Source organism: Monodelphis domestica, chromosome 2, assembly GCF_027887165.1.
Source record: "Monodelphis domestica isolate mMonDom1 chromosome 2, mMonDom1.pri, whole genome shotgun sequence".
Lineage (NCBI taxonomy): Eukaryota > Metazoa > Chordata > Mammalia > Didelphimorphia > Didelphidae > Monodelphis > Monodelphis domestica.
In genome coordinates this window covers 175,404,097-175,425,549 of record NC_077228.1, presented here as the reverse complement: position 1 = coordinate 175,425,549, position 21,453 = coordinate 175,404,097, and the positions used below count along the sequence as shown (strand labels likewise).

At 42.2% G+C, this 21,453-nt stretch overlaps 1 protein-coding gene across 19 annotated transcripts in view; it reads right to left on the bottom strand.

Moving 5' to 3' along the window:
• Positions 1 to 7,588: 7,588 nt before the first annotated feature.
• The window catches only part of ACACA (acetyl-CoA carboxylase alpha), a 291,002-nt gene continuing 277,137 nt past the window's right edge, over positions 7,589 to 21,453 (bottom strand). For 8 of the 19 annotated variants that reach the window (XM_007481899.3, XM_056816440.1, XM_056816439.1 and 5 more), the window contains 2 exons: positions 12,520 to 12,656; positions 7,589 to 11,770 (listed from right to left, as the gene is read on the bottom strand). In XM_007481899.3, the coding sequence (XP_007481961.2) occupies positions 11,647 to 11,770; positions 12,520 to 12,656 (261 nt within the window). In that variant the 3' untranslated portion in view covers positions 7,589 to 11,646. The remainder of the gene's footprint in view (positions 11,771 to 12,519; positions 12,657 to 21,453) is intronic. The other 11 variants (XR_461989.2, XR_008916310.1, XR_008916313.1 and 8 more) reach the window with 11 other exon arrangements.

The following is a 21,453-nucleotide window of genomic DNA, read 5'->3' as shown; positions in this document are numbered from 1 at the left end:
GGGGACAGATGAAAGAGATTTGGGAGGAAAAATCAAAAACTGTTTAGAAAAAAACACATGGGAATGATTGGGTTTGGATCAACATCTCACACCCTACACCAAGATAAACCCAGAATGGGTGAATGACTTGAATATAAAGAAGGAAACTATAAGTAAATTAGATGAATACAGAATAGTATACTTGTCAGATCTTTGGGAAAGGAAAGATTTTAAGACCAAGCAAGAGAAAAAATTACAAAATGTAAAATAAATAATTTTGATTATATTAAATTAAAAATATTTTGTACAAATAAAACCAATGCACCCAAAATAAGAAGGGAAGCAACAAATTGGGAAAAAATCTTCATAACAAAAACCTCTGACAAAGGTTTAATTACTCAAATTTATAAAGAGCTAAATCAATTGTACAAAAAAAATCAAGCCATTCCCCAATTAATAAATGGGCAAGGATAGGCAATTTTCAGATAAAAAAAATTAAAACTATTAATAAGCACATGAAAAAGTGTCCTAAATCTCTTATAATTAGAGAGACGCAAATCAAAACAACTCTGAGATATCACCTCACACCTAGCAGATGGGCTAACATGACAGCAAAGGAAAGTAATGAATGCTGGAGGGGGTGTGGCAAAATTGGGACATTAATGCATTTCTGATGGAGCTGTGAATTGATCCAACCATTCTGGAGGGAAATTTGGAACTATGTACAAAGGGCACTAAAAGACTGCCCTTTGATCCAGCCATAGCACTGCTTGCTTTGTACCTCAAAGAGATAATAAGGAAAAATACATGTACAAGAATATTCATAGCTGAGCTCTGTGATGGTAAAAATTGGAAAATGAGGGGATGCCCTCCAATTGGGGAATGGCTGAACAAATTGTGGTATATGTTGGTGATGGAATACTATTGTGCTCAAAGGAATAATAAAGTGGAGGAATTCCATGGGAACTGGAACGACCTCCAGGAATTGATGCAGAGTTAAAGAAGCAGAACCAGGAGAACATTGTACACAGAGACTGATACACTGTGATACAATAGAATGTAATGTACTTCTCCATTAGTGGCAATGCAGTGATCCTGAACAACTTGGAGGGATCTAGGAGAAAGAACACTATCCATAACCATAGGAAAAACTGTGGGAGTAGAAACACAGAAGAAAAACAGCTGTTTGATTACATGGGTCAAGGAGGATATGTTTGGGGAGTTAGACTCTAAATGAACATCCTAGTGCAAACATCAACAACATGGAAATGGGTTCTGATCAAGGACAAATGTAATACCCAGTGGAATTGCGCATGGGCAATGGGAAGGCTGGGGGAGGGGAGGGAAGGATAGGATATGATTCTTGTCACCAAGGAATAATGTTCTAAATTGACAATTAAAAAAAAAAATTGTTTCCTTTCCAAAATGCTAAACTTGTGTTGTAGGGGTTTAGTCCAGTCATTTGAGTTGTGTCCAACTCTTCATAACCCCCCCCTTTTTTTTTTTGGCAGATACTAGAGTGGTTGGCCATTTTTTTCTTTAGTTCATTTTATAGATGAGGAAACTGAGGCAAACAGGGTTAAGTGATTTGCCCAGGGTAACACAGCTTATGTCTCAGGCCAGATTTGAGCTCAGGAAGAGGAGTCTTTCTGACCACAGGCATAGCACTAACCATCTAGCTGTCCATTGTAGTGTTAGAAGTAAGGAATTTGGAGACAGAGCATTTGGGTTTGAATATGGGTTAGGTTTTTTAACCTGCTAGCTGCATGACCTTGGATAGATCAAGTCACTCCAACTTTCAGGGCCATTTTCCTCATTTTGTATATTGAAAGGGCTCCTACATGAGGGGTTCTTAACCTGGAGTCCATAGACAAGTTTTAAAAATATAGATAACTATGTTCCATTTAATTGGTTTCATTTGTAACCCCATATATTTTATTTTAAATGCATTTAAATATCATTTTAAGAAGGGATCCAAAGGCTTCAGCAGATTTGTTAAGAATTGTAAGGGTTAAATAAATTAAGAGAAATGTGGTCGCCAAAATTATTACTCAAGTCAGAATGACTATAGCAATTTATTTATAACATGGAGAGGGGAAAAAGTATGGTAGAGAGATAAGAGAGAAGGTCACACTATGTAATTACTCCAGCCCAGCTTGAACCAGGCAGGGCTTCTTAACCGTCCACCAGAGAATCATAAGTCAGAGGTTCCAGTGGTCCATAAAGCAAGGGTTCGAACCATGCGGCCTCCTCCAAGACAGGGGGAACCTCTCTGGAAGCTAGTGCCTCTAGGAGTCAGGAAAGGAGTCAATCTTTTCACTCACCCACATGGTAGTCCTAAAAGACCTACAGCAGTCTGAGGTCCCAAGCTGGAGCTCTTCCAAGGTCAAGTTTGAAGGTGAAAGAGCTGATCACAGGAAGTTGCAACTACTTTTAAAGGCCCTACTTTGCATCACTTCCTGTGCCTTCCTTCCACTTTATGTGGACCAATCGTAGTTTTAGAATTTTCTTAGGACTGCCCAGGGGGTGGTCAGTCATTTCTGAGTTGTCACCACATTAGGATGTGGGTTGTGGACCTCCCCTCACTTAAGGAAATGTGGGGGTGTATACGGTTCTGGTGATTAAATCTAAAAGTGGGCAGGAGAGAGTTAATCCCACCTTCACAGAACTCCTAGTCCAGGTGATGTGTAAATTCTGAATTCTGTAAGTAAGAACTGTTTAACCATTTTTTTGTTTGTTTTTACCAGTCTCAGAGTCTTATTCCTCCTTGGTCTTCCAGGACTCCTCAAGTCCTCACAGTCCTTAATCCATCTCTGTTTCCACTATCACCCCTGTTTTGTTCTCCCTTCTTTTCAGTCTTGGTCAATCACTTCATTAGTTTCAGGGCAGCTGGGTGGCTCAGTGGAGAGCCAGGTTCCAATCTAGCCTCAGAATCTTCCTAGCTGTGTAACCCTGGATAAGACACTTAACCCATTGCCTAGCCCTTATCCCTCTTCTGCCTTAGAATAAATACACAGTACTGATTCTAAGATGGAAGGTAGGGATTTAAAAAACAAACATTGGTTTCTTCTCTGAATTTTATCTTTTTTTTGCTTTTCTTCCTATGATCTGCCTTTTCTGCTTTGATTTCAGGGAAATGAATACTACCAAAAGGAGTTATAGAGCCATGAGGACAGGGGCCACTAAAATCTCCAAATTAAGTCGCAGGACATTCTTTGTATTCTCCTCTGGTTTTACTCCCTCTTTAATGCTCTCCATGGCGGCTGTTCCAAATACCCTTCTTTTTCCTAAAGCCCTCATTACCTCTTCCTCAGGACCTCATCTCTCATTTTATGGAGCTCATCCTTCATTAGCTCTCTTCATATCCCTTCAGCTACACCTCAAAATCATGTCTCTCTGCCCCTTCTGGTCTCTGAGGATGAGGTGACCCTTTTTCTTCCTGGCTCCAAAACTCTCTACGTGTCCCTTGGATGCCACTGTTTGGTGTGCCCCCCCACCTCCACCCCCAGTCATCCCTGTTCTCTCCTCTTTTCCAGAAATTGGTTCCATTGCCTCTGTCAGCAAAGACTTAGGGCTTCTTTACTCTAAAACCAAAGAAAACAACAAAAAGTAGATTGCTTCAGAAAGGGTCTTCCCAGTCACTGGAGGAGGTGGAGGCTGGTGTACTGCCGTTTAGAAGCAATGCTAGAGATATGTTTCACAGTTCGGTTATTGGTTGAACTTGTTTTTCTCTGGAGGTCCCCTGCTTTGTAGTGGTTTCCATCCCTAGAATTATCCTACTAAAATAAGTCCTTCCCATCCCCAGATGCCTCCTCCTCCTCCTCTGGCCTTTCTGCAGCAGCTGTTGCTGTTGGCCATCCCTTCGTACTGGTGACAGCATTCGTTCTGACTCGTTGGTTCGGGAACTTCTTTGGAGTTGTCTTGATGCCTAATTCTTGGTGGGAGACCCTCCTCTCCCTTCTACCCTCCCCCAGGGTTTTTTGTTTGGTTCTCTTCTGTTTTCTCCTTTAAAGATCTTTTCAACAGAGGATACCATGGGCCATCCGAACAGAAATAAGGAGCAACATGGAAAAAGGGTATCACAAGCCCAACACAGAAGGATGCTAGAGATGGGATTGGGTTGGCCTTCAGACACTTCTAGAACTTTCTTGCTGTCCAAAATAGAACAGCAATTCATTCAATGACTTGCCTTAATGATCTCCATCTGATGATCACCATCTTCACTTACTCCCATTCAAAGTCAAATAGAGAAAAACTGGTTGCTGGTATAGAAATAAAGGGCAAAGTGACCCCTCTGTCTTAAGAGATTAGAGGGGGGAAGTTGGGTAGCTCTATGGATTGAGAGCCAGGTCTAGATATGGGAGGTCCTGGGTTCAAATATGGCCTCAGATACTTCCCAGCTGTGTGACCCTGGGCAAGTCACTTGAGCCCCACTGCCTAGCCCTTACTGCTCTTCTGCCCTAGAACCAATACACAGTATTAATTCCAAAATGGAAGGTAAAGGTTTAAAAAAAAAGTTTAGAGGAAGGGCAGATTTCTACTTTGCTGTTCTTCACATGCCACTCATGCCCTATCTTTGTGCCTTTGCATTGTTTCCTGTGCCCCTGATGCACTAGCTTTCCACTTCTCAGAATCCCTGGCTTTCATTAAAACCAAATGCCATATTATAATTTTGGAAAATGTATATAAAAGATTATTACATGTAATTTGGGGGAGGGAAACAAATGCCTGAGGCAGTTAGGTGGCTCTGTGGATTTTTTCCCATAAAGGATATATTTTATTCAAACAAAACTAAGCTCAATTTTAATAAATTGACAACAAAACTTTACTTTAAAAGTACAAATTTTGCAAAGTGCTCCTTTTAATCAAACCCTTTCCTTTAACCGCAAATATAGAATAGCTTTTTAGCCTTAGCTTCTTGTCTTAAAAAAAAAAAAGCACCACCTGGACCCTACCCCTTTATTCATAGGACCAGGATACATCCTTTTAAAGCTGAAACATTTTTATTTTTTTTTTCCTTTTCCCCCTGAACCAACCAGAACCCCAGAGTCCCACATTAAAACAAATTGGCCAGGGAAAGTCAAAGAGGAAAAAAGTGTCCAATTGATTTTTCCCTGATGTGGCTCCAGGCCGACCCAGAGATTGGAGAAAGGAGGACTTGGGTTCAGAACTGGCCTTGGGACACTTCTTGCTGTGTGATCCTGGGCAAGTCACTTCATCTCAATTTCCCCGCCCTTATTGTTCTTCTGCCTTGGAAGGGATACTTAAAAATACCCCCCCCCCTCCCTGGCCACTTTTTCCAGCCCTCTCTGGCCCCCCCCCCGGATGCTAGTGTCTTCTTCTCTCAGGCTACCTCCCCTCTGCTGGATCCGGTATGTTGGTTTATTGTCCCTCCTTGGGGACAGGGCAGGGTTTTGACTTGCTTTTGTATCCCTAGAGCTCAGCACCCATGCCTGGTTCCCAGTAAAAGGCTTAACAAGTTCTTGTAGATTAGCTTTAAAAAGCATTTTCAAGTACATGTCAGGTGCGAGCTAATGGTTAGGTTTTGGTTTTGGTTTTTGTGCTGACTGTGTATCCTGGCTCCTGCTTCCTTTCCATCGGGGCAACCCGGTCCCAAAAGATTAAGAATTTGCCCTCAACTATTTGAATGACAAGAGCAGACTCCAGGCTCTCCCTGCATGTCCATCTCCTTCTGTTCCGTTTGGCGCCTCCTACAATGCAGTGAAAGAGCTGAAGGGCGTCCAGGGGGAACTATGGTGACTCCAATACCCAGTGTAATGCCTAAATTGCTTGGCTTAGCCTCAGAACTTGTGCATTTCTGCACCCAGTGTAGATGCTCTGCTGTCCTGGGAATCTCAGCACATGGATGAGAATGAATTCTTCTGCATCATCGCCATTGCCAACATAGTAGTATGGTAACTAAACCCCTACCGAGTCATACTACAAACTAGCACGGGCTCAGAGACATGGTGATTGGCCTCTAATTACATGTGGCCAAGAGTCAGATCCAAGACTAGGGTTCACTTTACCCAATGAGGTTGCTTCCTCTGTACGGTGTGGTAGCTCACACTCGCCAGCCCCCTACCGTCTTAGCTCCTCAATGCCTACACAAGGGTCCCATTTGTGTGCATGGCACTTAGAGCTCTCCATGCACTGCCTACAGGGCAGACTCAACCCTTGGGTTGTTTCTCAAGCTCTTCACGACCTCACCCCAATCTCCTCCTGGACTCCTGCTCCAAGGCTTCCATTCCTCTGTCTCTGAGCTGGGTGTCTCCCATGCCCATCCCATCCTCTCTCCACTTCCACTTTGGGGAGTCCCTCTGCTTTGAAGATGGCAGTTCAAGTTGGTGCCCCACCACCTCCCCAACTGTCCCTTCTTGAAGTTGATTCTCTTTACACACACACTTTGGTCTTTCCCAATTAGAAGGCCATCTCTTCGAGAGCAGGACTCTCCATTTGTATCCTCAGCACCTGTCACATAGTAATAAGCACGTGGACTCCCAACCTTCTCTCGATATTCCCCTGCAAGGGCTTTGGCCAAACTGGTCTGCATCAACACCCTCACATCTGGGCTCCCAGAATGAGAACCTTTCTCTTCTCTAAATGCTCACTAGCCCCCTGGCCCTTGTCATATGCCCTACACTGTACATGGAATTAGGATTACCTAACAGGAGGCAGGGATTATCTTCTCTTTCTGTGAATTTCAAAACTACTCCACCCTATTCAGACCATTTTTTAGAAGATTGGATTTAGCTATTTCCTGATCAATAACAATAAAGATACTTGGAATAACAGAATCAGGTCTTGGAAACTACATTCTCCACCCTACTCAGTGTAACAAGATTAGGAAGGGCTGCAGCAAACTCAAGATTAATATGGCCTTCAACAAATATGCAAAAAAATGACAGACCTCTGGGTGGTCGTAAGTCAAGCTAGAGCCACTATTGGCACATTCGAGACTCAGGAAGTGAGAGAGAGAACAGCTTTTGGAGTTCTCGGGACTTCCTGGGAGGAGGGCTAGAGTTCAATTCGAGGCGGGTGCTTGAGGTTGGAGGAGCCCCACAGACTGCTTTCCTTCAGATTGGTCATGTGAGTGATAAGGACTGATCCCTTTCCCTACCTTGGCTATCCAAGGCTCAGCCTGAGCCAAAGTGGTTCTGAGTTAAACTTCTTTCCTTCTCTCCCTTTTACCTTTTCTCTCTCTCTCTCATACCTTCTTCCTACTGTTGTAATTAAAACACCATAAAAATTTGGCAGCTGACTGAGTGTTTCATTTAGGAATTACTTAAGTGAATTCCTTGGTGACCTTAAATTAATATATATCAGTCTTTTAAAGTGATTTCAATATCACAGTTCTGTCATAGTAGTATTCTTACTCAGTAGGTGTTTAGTTACCACACCATGCTGGCAATGGTGATGATGCAGAAAAATTAATTCTATCCACCATCTTTAAGTTCAGAAGAAATAGGATTTTTTTCCCCAACAATTGAAGAGATGGTGGGATTGGGAATAGACTGCCCACATGTCTTCATTTCCTCTTTCATTTGACACATACTCCCTTCCCCCAAACAAAGCAATGTCGCTTGAGACCAGGAAGACAACAGTTGACTGTGGGTTTTAAATTCTTTTATTAAAAGAAACTTGTGAGGTAAGTGAAATTCTGCAGCAGCAGAGAGTACGGACATGCCAGGCAGCTTCCCAAAAGGAAAAGGCAATAACAGTAAATTGTGCGTGGTCTCTTCCAAACAGACTGAACATTGTGTAAGCCTGCCTGCCTGCCTGCCTTTTCAGTTTTCTGTGAAGGCAACAAGGAAGGCAACAGATGCTTCCTAGGGTAGCCAGGGAGGGGTCCCAGGCCAAGGGGGGGTCTCTCATTCTCTCTGAAACTGAGGAGCAGCTGCAAGGTTATGGGGCATATGTTTCTCCTCCTGAGCCTACTCATTCCTGTTCCGTCCTCTCTCTGTTCAACAGCTTCCAGCTCAGAGCAAATTAGACCAATCTTTTTTACATGACATAACACACATTTTTAATTCATTTTCAGAACAGTGATTTTGATGCCCAGGCCAACAAGCCATTCTTGGTTTTGCCTCAGCTCTTGATAGTGGCAAGTACAGACAATAATCAGGGTTAAGATCAGTTGTCAGCGACTGCCTTGACTTCTGGTTGCTCTGGAAGACAAGGCAACTTTCTCCTGAGGAGCTTTCCTTGTTTGTCCTTGCAACGTTACATGAGAAAGAACAGTAACAGATTGGATCGGGTTTCATTTTTCAGTGGGTGAAAACTGAGGCAGAGTGGTACATCCACGGTCAGTTTACTGGTCTAAGGGGGACTCAGGTCTCCCAATTCCCAGTGCTTTTTCTATGATACTGTCTGGCAGACAGAATTTGAAAAATAGCCTCTAGTATCCAAGAGTGTAAAGTTCTTATGTGGCTAAAAGACAAGTGTGCAGTTGGCTACATGAAAAAAGAAACCTCTCTGTCAAATCTCTACTTTCTGCCACTTGGTCCCAGTGTTAATTAGATAGGCTATATTAGAAGAACACTCTCTGAATTCACCGCAGTCCTGGAAATTAGGCTTCTCAAGAAAGATGATGAACTTCTGGGGTTGAATATTTTTCAAGTACGTTTTCTTTTTCTTTTCTTTTAGTATACACATGGGATTGTATATTCAAATTCTTAGTAGATGTGATAATGAAGGAGACATGATGAAATGAATCTTCTCTCTATCTATTGTCTGGCAGCCACCCCAGCAGCTGCACTGTGAGCTGACCCTCGTGATGTTACCTCGTCTCCCCCAGGGCAGAACCAAGCCAAATCATACCTTGGAGAGAAGAGTGGTACCTCCTTTTTTGGGGAGGTTGATTCTTATTCAACTCATTAGAAATTGATTTCAGACTGAAAAAGGCAACCTCCTTTGAGCAAAGGGTGAGGGAAACCTTGTGTGGTGGCAACATCTCAGGCTGGACAAGGACAAAAATTTAAAAAATCAAGTTATTTCATTGTGTGTCTTACTAATCACCGTAGCCCCTGCATGGAATAGGTGCTCAGTACAGGCCTGGGGTGTCTGCACTGAGTGCTTACAGAGGTGTGGAGCCTCTACAGGAATTCCCAAGTGATAACTCTTACTGACACCCTTCTCCCTCTCACCAGCTGAAAATGGAACAGAAAAGTGAGGACTTGAGAATGGGATTGAGATAAAATACAAGCTGTGACTGAGCTAGAAATGGGGAGATTTATTTTATCAACATGGGGGTGGGGAAGGAGAAAGGGCATCTGCCTGAGGCCCCTGGTCCACCTCAGGGTCTTCATCCACTGACACCTTAGCCGAGACACGTAGATGTTGCTTTGTGAACAGAATGAAAAGATAATATGACAATCTCAGTTCAAGCAAGTTTGGTCAATACATCATTTCTACTCCTCTTGCCTCAATAAACTTGCATCTTTGTGGCACAAGTGGGAATATCTGACTGAGACATTTTCAGGCTATTGTCCCTATGAAAGGTCCTACTGAGGGCAACGCCTAGAGAGGGGAGCTCAAGGAGGCAGGCATTCATACCTTCCTTTGAACAAAGACGTTCTTTCTACTTGAAACTTCTTAAAATGGGCCAATAATTGGGGGCATATGTACAAAGGGGTCTACTTTACAGGAGTACCTTGAATTATCACTAAGACAACGCTGCTGTCCATAAGAGTTGCTGGAGACTGATGTGGCTTTTAACACTGTCTGTAGGAGGAAGGAAGCCTAGTTACTGCAGAAAAATGTAGTGGTAACCGAAACTGTATTTCTTCCCTACCTGGTCAAAACCCTAAGGTTAAAAGCGACCCGTGGCAGGACATCTGCTAACTCTGGGGGCCTCCAGCCTTTATTCTCACCTTTCTGGGTGTTGTGCTGGACAACTCAGCTTGGGTAATCTTCCAATTGCAGTCCAGGTAACAGATCCATTATCAGAGTTCACCCTATTTGATTCATTTGGGCATAAAGAGTGAGCCTGTGATTCGGAATGGGAGGAACAAACTGAAATAGCCAGCCATTCTGCAGGCTGAATTTCCAGGGGAAGGCCAGAGCTTTCTGTCTGTCAACTATAGGGTTAAGGCTCAAAACTGCAGCTTTCTGTAGAAATTGCATGGCAAAAAGATGTCTTCGGGCTTTCCTTGTTTGTAAACAGTGCCAGGTGCAATTAACTCTCAAGGAAAAAGCAGCTGCTGCCCTGCTTCCAGACTCCCAACACCTGAGCTATGTTAAAACTGGCCAAATGGTGCTATTTCGTTGAAGCACACGAGAATTAAGTTCTTAACTACTTGTGGAAAATAAATAAAAACACCGCCCCCTCCTCAGTATGCCCCTATAGCACCATAACAGAGTTGTAAATGCCAGTAATTAAGGGCGCTCTGGTCTCAGTTTCACTGGGCAGTCTCAATGACCAGGGCACAGCTAAGGGAGCAGGCGCTTTACTAGACAGGGGGAGCCTCAGAGGGTGGGAGGCACCTGTTAGGCTGGGTAAATTCAGTTACCTCCTTCCAACCTTGATGGCAGAGGGATACTGGAGAAGATTCAGCCAGGTACTGTGACTACAGTCAAGAATGAAGGAAGTGGTGGTGAACACTATTGCCAGAAGAGCTCATCACAACATTGGAAATGGGACAGTGTGGCTGTCCAGGCACAGATGCAACTATCGAAACTCCAGACTTAGTGGTAGATTTAGCCCCTCCTCTACAGCTAAGCAACTAGCGTTTGCATTTAGAGATGGCAAAGAGCAGGCATGTTAAATCCAATAAATGGCACTTCCACTGTAGGATTTCCCTCTGACTATAACAATGCTTAAGCAGCTCACATAGTCCCCCTTGGCAGAAGCCCAGAGCCTCACACCATGCTGGCATTGTTGTTCCCAAAGGCAAGACAGGGCAGAGAAATGAGATGAGTCAGAATCTTGGCTCAGCTGCTTTTGCACCCATTTGTTCAGAAAGGATCTGGTTCCAGAACCTCTACATACTTGAAGGATAACCACTGCTCCATTTCTTGATCACTACTGCCTACAAGTCCCCAAAGAACACATTTAGTTTTTGAGCTCCACTGATTACTTGTTAAACAAGTGTCTTGGTGCCCTCTAGCTGGGGATGACACTGCCCCCAATTCCAGGGCCTGCAGGGCAAATGGGTTGAGATCTTCTGGGAAAGGGCTTTCTTCTTCTCCCAAGGCTTACTGCTTGCACTGTTGGCCTCTCACCCTCCCCAGCCCTCTACTGCTAACTGAGGGCACAGGCTCATAAAGCTGGAGGAGGGGGGGAAGCTGGGCCTCTGACTGCCAGAAAATGAGGAGTGGGGGAGGGCTGGTTTGGGGTCAGGGAGGGAATGGTCATTTTGTCTTCATTTTAGTAAGACCTCACGGTATTAATTCATACCCTTCATTGTCTTCTCACATCTTATGTGGCAGGAGAGGGCGGCATTCCCATCTGTGTTAAATAAATGCTGTAGGTAATCACGGGTTTCCCCCAGCATGTCCCATGTAACCAGACAAGGTCCAAGGAGAGAGAAAAAGTCCCCTTCATTCCAGTGCTGCGGCTGTTCTCTGTGCTCAAGGCAGTGGTCATAGTTGAGTCACAAAAGGCAGCTTGGGCCCTTTCTACTGTATAGAGACAGGAGTAGGGCAGGGCAGGGCAGGAAGCTTTTCCTACGTTGAAGGAGAGTCCATTGTGGAGAGAATCCGAACCACTTCTGCTCGCTGAGTTGGTGAGATGTGCTGTGTCATATGGACGATGGAATCCATGGCAACCTCGGGGTTGGCCTGCACCAAACTAGAGTAAGAAGAAAGGAAGGAGAGAAGAGAGTGATGAAGGGGGAGGACAGGGCTTCTTAACAGCAATGCTTGTCACCTCTAGCAGGCTGGGAAATCAACCCCCATTCCTTCAAAGGAGAGTTTTAAGAAAAGACTAACTGTAAAGCAACCATCCCAGCAGATGGAGCGGGCAATTCTCTCTTGCCTTAAAAGGGAAATGTGGAGATCCATAACTATGAACTGTCCCTAATAACTGAAGCAAAGACAGTCAAACGGGGAATGAGACTGCGGCAGTTAAAGGGTGATAACTATACTGTTGTATTCCTATCAACTGGTCCAAGAGTCATCACACAACTCTTTGAGTCTGTGTAGTTTACAAGTTAAGGGAAATGATAAAGCCCCTATTTCCCCCTCTTTTCAGTCTGACTGTTTCTGTGCCTCTTTTTAACAACTCATCAGTTTGTGTTAGCCAATCTTTTATATCTGCTGGGGAGAGGTTTCTTTCTTTCTTTTTTTAAATCCTTACCTTCCGTCTTGGAATCTACACTATGTATTGGTTCTAAGGCAGAAGAGTGGTAAGGGCTAGTCAATGGGGGTTAAATGACTTGTCCAGGGTCACACAACTGGGAAGTGTCTGATGTCGAATTTGAACTCAGGACCTTGCATCTCTGAGTCTGGATCTCAATCCACTGAGCTACCAGCTGCCTCCTGGGGAGAGGTTTCACTGCCATCCTCTCATGGAGGGCAGCCCTCTCCCTGCGGCCTTACCTTCGGATCTGCTTGAGGATGTAATCTCTTGAAATGTACTTGATGTTTTCATCAACCACTGAACGGAAACCGTCTTCCTCTGTCAGCTGCTTTTCTAGCCACTCTACCAGGTCCTTGTTATTGTCCCAGACATAGGCCTGCAAACAGACAGCTGGCTGTCAGGAAGCAGGTTTTCAGCCAGGCCCAGAACCCTGCCGAACTCATGCTGACTGATGGCACCGTCACAATGTACCTGTTCTCACTGCTATCATTCCTGAAGCTTAATTAGCAATTACCTACAAGTGGATATAAAATATTAAACCAAAGATCTAGGAGATTCCCTCACAGATGCAGGAGGTAAACAATTAGCTCAAGTCAAAAGATGATTTACCCACTCTTCCTTCATTTCTTCTAGTAAACACAATTGATACACATTCAAAGCTTTGATTAGAGTTGCCCACTGAGATCATCCATGCCCACACACTTATTATAGCAGTGATTCTGGCAAGAGAAAAATGGTAAAGCAAAAGAAAAGAAAAAAAGACACACACACACAGAAGAAAACAATAGAACAGAACAGAAAAAAAGAAAAAGAAACAATTCCCAAGCAATGGGGCTTTTCTCTGAAGTCTTGGTTGTACTTCCTGACAAATCAACAGCTGCCCATCCAAATGCCAGTCCTAAAGGCAGCAAGGCTACAGCTAAGGCTGAGGGAAGGGCCTCATAGCAGCAACAGCAAGGCAACCTTGCTGCTGGCTGATTTTCTTTACATCCTGCCTGGGGAGCTCACGTTACTGTCCCCATGGTGTAAGTCCAGCCTTTAGTGTAGAGCCCACCACCAGGTCAGACATGTAACCCCTGTTTTAGTATCAATGAGAGTATACAAAGAGTTCAAGGTACCTCCAACCATGAACATCTCAGTGAGCCACTTCACCCTCTCTCTTTTTTTTTCTTTGCAAGATCATTTAGCTGGATATTTGCTAGGTAGTTGACTACATAATAATTCAGGAGTGTGTTAGAAGCCTAATAGCCTTCTCGTTGCTCTCTTCTCCTCTCATTTTCTTTACAAACCATTTAGGAATCGTTTTGTTAATGGTTTCCGGAAAACCAAGTACCACCATTAGGGCTCATTCATATTTATGTCATTTTGTTTGGGTAATTAAACACAAAGCTCGTCATTTAAAGGTGCGCTATCCTTCTCGGTTATCACTAACGAAGTCAAAGTCAGAATGACAATGAGCTTAGCACTATAATTTAATAGGTGGGTGCATTGAGGGAATCTTAGTGGCTTTAAGGCTAGAGATAGGGCTGGGAGATGCTTGCTTATTAAGTCGCCTAAAATCACCAGGTTGTGGCTTCTACCCTAGGCCAATGGCTACTTCACTGGCATAAGCACTTCATGACCAGAAAGAGAAAGTTGCTAGAAACTATGAGCCCATTTATTAGTCTCTTCTTAAAATAAACTGCCCATTATCTAGCCCCTCACTTCCATTTCCAATGGTGGGAAGTGCGAGAGTGACAGAAAATGTGTGTGTGTTTAAATTACAGGCCCTACATCTCTTCAACATTTCTAAAACATTCCAAAGGTGTCACCATCCCATCTAAGGCAGTTCCTGAATTTGTGGGTATTCTGCAGGTCCATAAGCCAACATTTTACACACAGCATGGGAGACGCTGAAATCAGTGCTGTCATTTCAACTCCAACTTTCAGTTCCCTCCAATCAAAAAAAAAAACTCATTAAGAAAACTTATACACACACACAAACATCCCGCCTCCCCCCACCCAATCCCCGAAACTGTCTAAACTGCCTGAACATTAATGCAGTGTAGTCTTGTGATGGAAAAAGAAACCAGGCCTGTTGATGACTCTGATTTTAGTTGTCTCTTAATCAGCTTTGAAAACTGGTGCTAAAAACTCTTTACTTTCCAGGAATAGTATGAGAATATATATATCTATGTTTATGCCTATACCGATATACACATGTACATATATTTATATATAGGTGTGAGTAATATAATGAGAAAATACTTGACATTTTTAGCAGAAAAATAAGGACAGGTATTAGTGACTTCAATGATTTAGGGAATTCTGTGATGAGACATCTTCCTGTACCAATGCAGATATGAGCCTTTTCTGCCACTTATCATCTTAGAAAGTTCCTAGAGAAGGGGCAGCAAGGTGGTTCAGTGGATAGTGCTCCAGTTGGGAGGACCTGAGCTCAAAACTGGCCTCAGACACTTCCTAGCTGTGTGATCCTGGGAAAAGTCACTTAACCCTGTTTCTCAAGCCTTTTGTCTTTCTGTCTTAAGAGTTGTCACTAAGACAGAAGGTAAAGGTTTAAAAGAGAGAGAGTTCCTAGAGCCCTGAAAGTTTAGTTAAAAGACTTATCCACGACTTCCGGGTAATCGTGGCTGCAATCTAGACGCCAAACGCTTCCTCTCCCCGGCACCGAACAAAACAGACTACATCAAAGGAGCATAAAAATCACCTTTGGAGGAACAGAAGGACTCCCCAGTACTCCCCAGTACCCCACAGAGGCGAAGGTACATGGGGTTTGAACATTTCCACACTATAATAAGGAGGAAAAAGCTTGCACAGAAACGTGAACTGAGCCGCCCTTCCTCCCCCCCACCTCCCCCACCAAACCAGAGTGAGCTACCGGAGCCCTCACTGGGATAGCAAGTGAGTGGGGAACATCTCTGTCTGGGGGGGCACTCCAGGGTCCTTGGGATCTGGGGACTGCCAGGAAAAAACATCTCAGGGCGGTTTCACGGGAGAATCCTGTGCTGAGCACAGGGGGCCCAGGGAGCCGTACTCGGGGTGGTTGTGCTGAGCATCTGGGCGGAGCTAAACACCTGGGCAGTTTGGCTGTGATCAGGGGCCCAGTGCTCTAAGAAACCTCGGAGGCTGGGAAGAACTAGTCTGAGGCAACCTAAATTCACAGAAAACCCGCCCATATCACCCAGACCCCAGACCAAAAAGGAAAGGGGAATAAAACCACCAAAGGGATGGCTCACATGGCCCAAAATCAAGCCTCCAGGAAGAAAGGGAAAAAGGTGACTATTGAAAACTTTTATGGTGGAAGTACCCAAGGAAAAGAAGAGAATGAGGATGAAATCCAAAAAAAATCAGAACATGCCTCCCAAAATGGAAACTATCAACAAGCTCTGGAAGATCTCAAACTGGAACTTACCCAAAAGATGGAAACCTGAAAAGAAAAATGGGAGAAAGAGATCAGCAGTCTGACAGAAGAGACTGCTCAATTGGAAAAAGAGCTCGAAGCATCCAATAGAAGGGCAGACAAAGCTGAAAAGCAAAACCAGTCCCTAATGACCAGAATTAAGCAACTCGAAGAAAGTGAGATCATAAAACAGCAAGAATCAATAAAGCAAAGCCAAAAAATTAATGAATTAGAAGAAAACATAAAATATCTCACTGAAAAGGTCACAGACTTGGAAAACAGGAAGAAGAGACAACCTCCGAATTATTGGTCACCCAGAAAAACCAGAGATAAACAATAAACTGGATGTTATTCTACAGGAGATTATAAAAGAAAATTGCCCACACGTTCTGGAGTAAGGGGGCAAAATAGAAATAGAAAGGGTTCATAGAACACCCTCTATACTAAATCCCCAAAAGACAACCCCTAGGAATGTAATCGCCAAATTCAAGAGCTTCCAAGAAAAGGAGAAAATCCTACAAGAAGCCAAGAAGAGGAGCTTCAGATATAGGGGGGCTCCCATAAGGATCACACAGGACTTGGCGGCTAACACACTAAGAGACCACAAAGCATGGAACACGATATTTAGAAAGGCAAGAGAGCTGGGTCTCCAACCAAGAATCAACTATTCAGCAAAACTGACTATATACTTCCAGGGGAAAGTATGGGCATTCAACAAAATAGAAGACTTCCAAGCATTTGCTAAGAAAAGATCAGAACTTAGTGGAAAATTTGATATCCAAGCACAGAAAGCAAGAGAAACGTGAAAAGGTAAATATGAAAGAAAGGGAAAAGGAGATAAATCTTATCTTTTTCTTTAAGTCAAACTCTCTTCTATAAGGACTACATTTACATCAAATTATATATATTGATATGTGGGGAAAATGTTTTGTGTAACTCTCAAAAATTGTAGCATCATAAGAGTAGTTAGAAGAAACATGCATAGGGAAAGATTGGGGCATTAAGATTTGGGGAAAGTGGGGGCAAAGAAAGGAAAAGGGAGGGGGGGGAACCGTTGATAACACTAAGATTTACTTCAAGAAATAGGGGGGGGACTTAATAGAATAATCTTTCCCATATAAAGATACACATGGGAAGGGGAGGGGAAGAACTCTCATATGAGAAGGAGAGGAAGAGAGCTTGAAGTGGAATTACTTAAACCTTACTCTCAGTGAAATCAAATCTGAGAGGGAAGAACATCTAGATCCAGTGGGATCCTGAATTCTATCTTATCCATTAGGGCAAGAAAAAAAGGAAAATTAAGGAGGGGGAGCGGGGAGGGAGTATTAAAAGGGAGGGAAGAAGAGGGGGGAGGGGAAGGGAGCATAAAAAGGGAGGGGCTAGAAAGGGAAGCATCTCAAGGGAGGGGACTAGGGGGACTGACTCAAAGTAAATCACTGGTTCAAAAGGAGATAGCTAAAGAATAAAGGTCAGAACTAGGGGAAGATATCAAAATGCCAGCAAATCCACAAATTACAATCATAACTTTGAATGTGAATGGGATGAACTCACCCATAAAACGTAGACAAATAGCAGATTGGATTAGAACCCAAAACCCTACCATTTGTTGTCTTCAAGAAACACATATGAGGTGGGTTGACACTCACAAGGTTAGAATTAAAGGTTGGAGTAAGACCTTTTGGGCCTCAACTGATAGAAAGAAGGCAGGTAGTTCAATCATGATATCTGACAAAGCCAAAGCAAAAATAGACCTGATCAAAAATAGGGAAGGTAAATATATTCTGTTAAAAGGGAGTATAGAAAATGAGGAAATATCACTAATCAACATGTATGCACCAAATGGTATAGCATCCAAATTTTTAATAGAGAAACTAGGAGAATTGAAGGAGGAAATAGACAGTAAAACCATATTAGTGGGAGACTTGAACCAACCACTATAAAATTTAGATATATCAAACCAAAAAATAAACAAGAAAGAGGTAAAAGAGGTGAATGAAATCTTAGAAAAATTAGAGTTAATAGACATATGGAGAAAAATAAATAGGGACAAAAAGGAATACACCTTCTTTTCAGCACCACATGGCACATTCACAAAAATAGATCATACACTAGGTCACAGAAACATGGCACTCAAATGCAGAAAAGCAGAAATAATAAATGCAGCCTTTTCAGATCACAAGGCAATAAAAATATTGATCGGTAAGGGTACATGGAGAGCCAAATCAAAAATTAATTGGAAATTAAATAATATGATACTCCAAAACCAGTTAGAGAAGAAATCATAGAAACAATTAATAACTTCGTTGAGGAAAATGACAATGGCGAGACATCCTTTCAAACCTTATGGGATGCAGCCAAGGCAGTACTTAGAGGAAAATTCATATCCCTGAATGCATATATTAACAAATTAGGGAGGACAGAGATCAAGGAATTGGAAATGCAAATCAAAAAACTTGAGAACGAACAAATTAAAAACCCCCAGAAGAAAACCAAACTAGAGATCCTAAAAATTAAGGGAGAAATTAATAAAATCGAAAGTGTTAGAACTATTGAGCTAATAAACAAGACTAGAAGCTGGTACTTTGAAAAAACAGACAAAATAGACAAAGTACTGGTCAATCTAATTAAAAAAAGGAAAGAAGAAAGGCAAATTAATAGCATCAAGGATGAAAAGGGGGATCTCACCTCCAATGAAGAGGAAATTAAGGCAATCATTAAAAACTACTTTGCCCAACTATATGGCAATAAATATACCAATCTAGGTGATATGGATGAATATTTACAAAAATATAAATTGCCTAGACTAACAGAAGAAGAAATAATTTTCTTAAATAATTCCATATCAGAAAAAGAAATCCAACAGGCCATAAAAGAACTTCCTAAGAAAAAATACCCAAGGCCTGATGGATTCACCAGTGAATTCTATCAAACATTCAAAGAACAGCTAACTCCAATACTATACAAACTATTTGACATAATAAGCAAAGAGGGAGTTCTACCAAACTCCTTTTATGACACAAACATGGTACTAATTCCAAAGCCAGGCAGGCCAAAAACAGAGAAAGAAAATTATTGACCAATCTCCCTAATGAATATAGATGCAAAAATCTTAAATAGGATACTAGCAAAAAGACTCTAGCAAGTGATCAGAAGGGGCATCCACCATGATCAAGTAGGATATATACCAGGGATGCAGGGCTGGTTCAATATTAGGAAAACTATCCACATAATTGACCACATCAACAAGCAAACCAATAGGAACTACATGATTATCTCAATAGATGCAGAAAAAGCCTTTGATAAAATACAACATCCATTCCTACTAAAAACACTAGAAAGCATAGGAATAGAAGGGTCGTTCCTAAAAATAATAAACAGTATATATCTAAAACCATCAACTAATATCATCTGCAATGGGGATAAATTACATCCATTCCCATTAAGATCAGGAGTGAAACAAAGATGCCCATTATCACCTCTATTATTTGACATTCTATTAGAAACACTAGCAGTAGCAATTAGAGAAGAAAAAGAAATTGAAGGCATTAAAATAGGCAAGGAGGAGATTATCGCTCATTGCAGATGACATGATGGTCTACTTAAAGAATCCTAGAGATTCACCAAAAAGCTAATCGAAATAATCAACAACTTTAGCAAAGTTGCAGGATACAAAATAAACCCACATAAGTCATCAGCATTTCTATATAATTCCAACACAGCTCAGCAGCAAGAACTAGAAAGAGAAATCCCATTCAAAATTACCTTAGACAAAATAAAATACTTAGGAATCTATCTGCCGAGACAAACACAGGAACTATATATGAACACAACCACAAAACACTTTCCACACAACTAAAACTAGACTTGAACAATTGGAAGAACATTAACTGCTCATGGGTAGGACGAGCCAATATAATAAAAATGACCATCCTACCCAAACTCATCTATCTATTTAGTGCCATACCCACGGAACTTCCAAAATTTTTTTTTACTAATTTAGAAAAAACCATAACAAAGTTCATTTGGAAGAACAAAAGATCAAGGATATCCAGGGAAATAATGAAAAAAAAAATACAAAGGAAGGTGGCCTTGCAGTCCCAGATCTCAGACTATATTATAAAGCAGCAGTCACCAAAACAATCTGGTACTGGCTAAGAGACAGAAAGGAGGATCAGTGGAATAGACTGGGGGAAAGCGACCTCAGCAAGACAGTATATGACAAACCCAAAGATCCCAGCTTTTGGGACAAAAATCCACTATTTCATAAAAACTGCTGGGAAAATTGGAGGATAGTGTGGGAAAGATTAGGTTTAGATCAACACCTCACACCCTACACCAAGATAAATTCAAAATGGGTGAAGGACTTGAACATAAAGAAGGAAACGATAAGAAAATTAGGCGAACACAGAATAGCATACATGTCAGACCTTTGGGAAGGGAAAGATTTCAAAACCAAGCAAGACTTAGAAAGAGTTACAAAATGCAAAATAAATAATCTGGAATACATCAAATTAAAAAGTTTTTGTACAAACAAAACCAATGTAACCAAAATCCGAAGGGTAGCAACAAATTGGGAAACAATCTTCATAAAAACCTCTGACAAAGGTTTAATTACTCAGATTTACAAAGAACTAAATCAATTGTACAAAAAATCAAGCCATTCTCCAATTGATAAATGGGCAAGGGACATGAAAAGGCAGTTCTCAGCCAAAGAAATCAAAACTATTAATAAGCACATGAAAAAGTGCTCTACATCTCTTATAATCAGAGAGATGCAAATCAAAACAACTCTGAGGTATCACCTCACACCTAGCAGATTGGCTAACATGACAGCTGTGGAAAGTAATGAATGCTGGAGGGGATGTGGCAAAGTGGGGACACTAATTCCTTGCTGGTGGAGTTGTGAATTGATCCAGCCATTCTGGAGGGCAATTTGGAACTATGCCCAAAGGGCACTAAAAGACTGTCTGCCCTTTGATCCAGCTATAGCACTGCTGGGTTTGTACCCCAAAGAGATAATAAGGAAAAAGACTTGTACAAGAATATTCGTAGCTGCACTCTTTGTGGTGGCCAAAAATTGGAAAACGAGGGGATGCCCTTCAATTGGGGAATGGCTGAACAAATTGTGGTATATTTTGGTGATGGAATACTATTGTGCTAAAAGGAATAATAAAGTGGAGGAATTTCATGGAGCCTGGAACAACCTCCAGGAAGTGATGCAGAGTGAAAGGAGCAGAACCAGGAAAACAATGTACACAGAGACTGATACATTGTGGTATAATCGAAGGTGATGGACTTCTCCATTAATGGCAATGCAACGTCCCTGAACAATCTGCAGGGATCTAAAAAATACTATCCACAAGCAGAGGATAAACTGTGGGAGTAAAAACACCGATGAAAAGCAACTGCTTGACTACAGGGGTGGAGGGGATATGACTGAGGAGAGACTCTAAATGAACACTATAATGCAAACTCCAACAACAGGGAAATGGGTTCGAGTCAAGAACACATGTGATAACCAGTGGAATCGTGCGTCGGCTATGGGAGAGGGAAAGGTGGTGGGAGGGGGGGCAGGGAGGAAAAGAAAATGATCTTTGTTTCCAGTGAATAATGTTTGGAAATGTTTAAAATTTAAAAAAAAAAAAGACTCATCCACAATCACAAAACTAATCTGTGTCAGAGGCAGGACTTGAAAAAAAAATCTGGATGCCATTTCCAACATTCCTGGACAGAACTGAAATTCAAACTCTGGCTTCCCTCCCCTAGTAATATC